Source organism: Scylla paramamosain, chromosome 40 (genome assembly GCF_035594125.1).
Source record: "Scylla paramamosain isolate STU-SP2022 chromosome 40, ASM3559412v1, whole genome shotgun sequence".
NCBI classification, from domain to species: Eukaryota; Metazoa; Arthropoda; class Malacostraca; order Decapoda; family Portunidae; genus Scylla; species Scylla paramamosain.
In genome coordinates, this window is record NC_087190.1 from 4,610,501 (window position 1) to 4,614,064 (window position 3,564).

The 3,564-nt window shown below is 48.9% G+C and overlaps 1 protein-coding gene across 1 annotated transcript in view; it reads left to right on the top strand.

Moving 5' to 3' along the window:
- Window positions 1-3,331, top strand: part of LOC135092734 (uncharacterized) — a 12,535-nt gene extending 9,204 nt beyond the window's left edge. The window contains exon 6 of the mRNA XM_063991390.1: window positions 1-3,331. This exon is cut by the window's left edge and continues 479 nt beyond it. Within this exon, the coding sequence (XP_063847460.1) occupies window positions 1-2,671 (2,671 nt within the window). The 3' untranslated portion in view covers window positions 2,672-3,331.
- Window positions 3,332-3,564: the final 233 nt, after the last annotated feature.

Genomic DNA, 3,564 nt, shown 5'->3' on the forward strand with positions numbered 1-3,564 from the left:
GAAGCTGGAATCTGTTAGTCCGCCTTCTGACAACGGAACAAAGGTGGTGAAAACATGCAGCACTGTCGGTCTCATGAACAGTGATGCTGTCATTAATGCTGTGATGTCTTGTGCGACTCACACAGCACCCCCAGTCAGCTCCAGTGATGCTGCTATGCTGCATACAATGTCCAGTGAAGCATCTCATTCCAGTAGCGAGGTTATGTTGAGCCAAAGCTCCAGCAGCACTAGTGCAGGTGTCACAATGCTTCCAGTGTATTCCAGGGACAGGACACCATCACTTTCAGCATCTACCAGTACTCCAGAGTCCCTCATCTCTATAAACAGCCCTCTTCCAGCCTTCCCAGTCTCTCTCAGTGATGTTATGTTACCAGTCTCCACAGCCAGCACAACCACACTTCCAATGTCTTCTATCAGTAGCCTAGATTGTCTTATCTCCATGAATTATACAATGACTAAGTTGCCGCTGTCCACAAGCCTGATTTCCACCAGCAGGAATGCAGTGCCGTCCGTCAGTGCCGGGGATACAGTGCCTCACGTGTCTGGCACTGATTTACTCCTTCATTCTCTGGGCCAGGAAGGGAAAGGGAGTGAGATAGTGAAGGAGTGTGATGGTGATGGTGAGGTAAACATGCCAAGTCCTTCCTCAGAGCCCTTAGTGCTAGGATCTCATATTCCTTCCCTCTCCACACCATCCCCCTCCCTCTCCATTCCTCCATCCCTCTCCTCCCCTCCAACATCACTCTCCACACCTCCACCGCTCTCATCTCCGCCATCCCTCATCCTCTCCTCTCCCACTCCTGCCCTTTCCACTCCCTCGCCACTCTCCTCCCCTCCCACTTCCCTCTCCACCCCTCAAACTGTTGTGCTGACTACTCCACCACTCTCCACTCCTCCCATGGCCCTGTCCAGCCACTCTCCCATCTCCCTGCCTCCTGTCAGCAGCACCAGATTATCCTATTTTGACGTGAAGGATTATATCAACACTCCTGCAAATAAGGACATCGTTACTCCTTCAGTAGTTCCCCCTGTCAACACACAACCCCACAGCACTCAAGTGCCCAGCCCAAAACCTCACAGCCCTGTGTCTCTCAGTCCCCAGCACCTCACTCACCCCTCCCCAGGTCGTCTCACAGTAAAACCAGACACTCACACCTCAAACATTTCTGAGAAGTTTACACGAAAGAACTTCTCGGTTTCATCCAGTATTGAGGTGCAGACAGCCTCGCTACCCAGGTTGGCTGCATCCACAGTTCTCAAGCCACAGCACACTCAAGAGGATTCCAAGGAACAGAAGAAAGGACAAGACACAAGGGCAAGCAAGAAAGCATGTGATACATTCCAAGACCTGCCCCTCTCTGCCTTGGGAAAGAGGCGACGCAAACCTTCAGAAAAAGCACGGAATGCCCAGATCAACAGGTCCAGCACCCGCCCAGGGAAGTGCCCCCGGAAAAAAGTGCCCCGAGAAAATGCTCAGGGGAGTGGGGGCCCCGTGCCACCTGCCAGCTCTCCCATAGTGCCCCGGCAGCTGGAGGTGCAGTACAAGTTTGTTTGTGAGTACTGTGGCAGGAAGTTCTCATCAGCGACCGGATTTCGGTACCACGTGGGGAGTCACGGCGTAGGTGCAGGAGTCACATTCACCTGCAACCTGTGTCCTTACACCACACGGCGGGCCAGCGACCTCAAGAAGCACCAGGTGACTCACACAGGGGAGCGGCCACACCGCTGCCCCGTGTGCTCCCAGGAATTCTCCGTGAACAGTTCATTCCGGCGCCACCTGAGAGTGCACAGCGGCGAGCGGCCCCACACGTGCCCCACTTGCCCCATGGCCTTCCGCAGCCCTGCCACGCTGCGGCAGCACATGGTGCGCCACACAGGAGCACGGGACTACGTGTGTGAGGTGTGCGGCAGCAGCTTCATCCTTCGCCACCACTACACACTGCACCGCCGCCTGCACAACGAGGAGCTGCCCTTCACCTGCACCCATTGCAGCAGCTCCTTCAGGCACCACAGCGCCCTCAGGCAGCACCGCAGGAAGATGCACCCCAGGGAGGAGGCAGCGCGGCTGCAGCAGACCAAACTGCGACACCTGGTGGTGAAGGGCGACCTGCAGGTAACCCCAACACCTGTGCCACTCCCTGCATCCCCATCATCTCTCCCTCCAGCACAGCGTCCCTTTGAGGACATCATTCAGGATGACTTGGTCGGTGAGGATTCTGCTGCTTGTGTGGACTCCTGCACCCAAACACTGCCCTCGCCATCATCACCATCATCATCTGTTACCCAAGATAGGACCAAGGGGCAGGACAGCCCCATAGTCCTCACCATCAGTACCCTTGGCAACACATCCTGCACAGGACACGGCAGGATGCAGGAGGTGCCAAAGGACTCTAAGGACACCATTGGCCTGCAGGAAGAGAAAGACACTTATGCAAATCCAGATTTCTCATATCCTACAATTGAGATCCTGCCTGATCCTACCGCAGAGTCCTTAAGCATTCCTGAGGAGTATTTGGTGGTGAAGGAGGGGGTAGGAGGGAATGGGGATTTATCTTCCTCCTCCACTCCCAGCATTCCCTCTCAGGTGTATATTGTTTTACCGGAGGCTGACGAACACGCCTCTCACCTTTATATAGTGATGGGAGAAGATGGCCCATCACTCTCACAATAAATGGTGGTGGTTTAATTCATTATCGTTGTTTATTGCTAGTATTTGTATTGTTGTTATTGTCACTATTTTTCCATTACTGCTATTGTCAGTGTCATTATTATTATTATTGTTATCATTTTATTATTATTATTATTATTATTATTATTATTATTATTATTATTATTATTATTATTATTATTATTATTATTATTATCATCATTGCATTTTATTTTATCACCATTATTGACATTAACTTGATTATTATCATTTTTCTCATCACCAACATTTTCATGATTATCATTATAGTCACTGCATTATTTTTATTGCTCATTTATTGTCATCATCATCTCTATCACCATTATTATTACCATCACTACATTTTGTTTCATCACAATCATTGATATTATCTTGATCATTACAAGTTTTCTCCTCTTATCACCATCCTTCTCATTATTATCACTATCACCACCACATTAGCATTATTCATTTATTGTCACTATTATCACCATCACCACATCACTATTATCATCATGCAGCGGTGTTTGTACTTGCATATGTGTCACAGTGAGTTTGGTGTGTTTGGTAGTTTTTGGTGAGTGTCTCAGTGTGTAGTCTAGTCCCTGTACCAAGCTGTGATATGTGAGTATTTGTAGAGATCCTTGCAGTAAATGTTTTGAGATATGTTCTGTTTTATTACTCCTCTCCTTGGGTCAGGGATAGATAGAACAGGTGGAGAGAGAGAGAGAGAGTGAGTGGTGTCAATAGCAGGCAGAGGATCTTCATACTAATGCCCTTACTCTGTCATATTTTTTTTTTTTTACTCGTATCTCTCTTGTGACTTAACTGTGATTGTCGTAACTTGTAATTCACATTCAGTTGCAACACATAAGTGAGTCTAACTCAGTCATTACTTG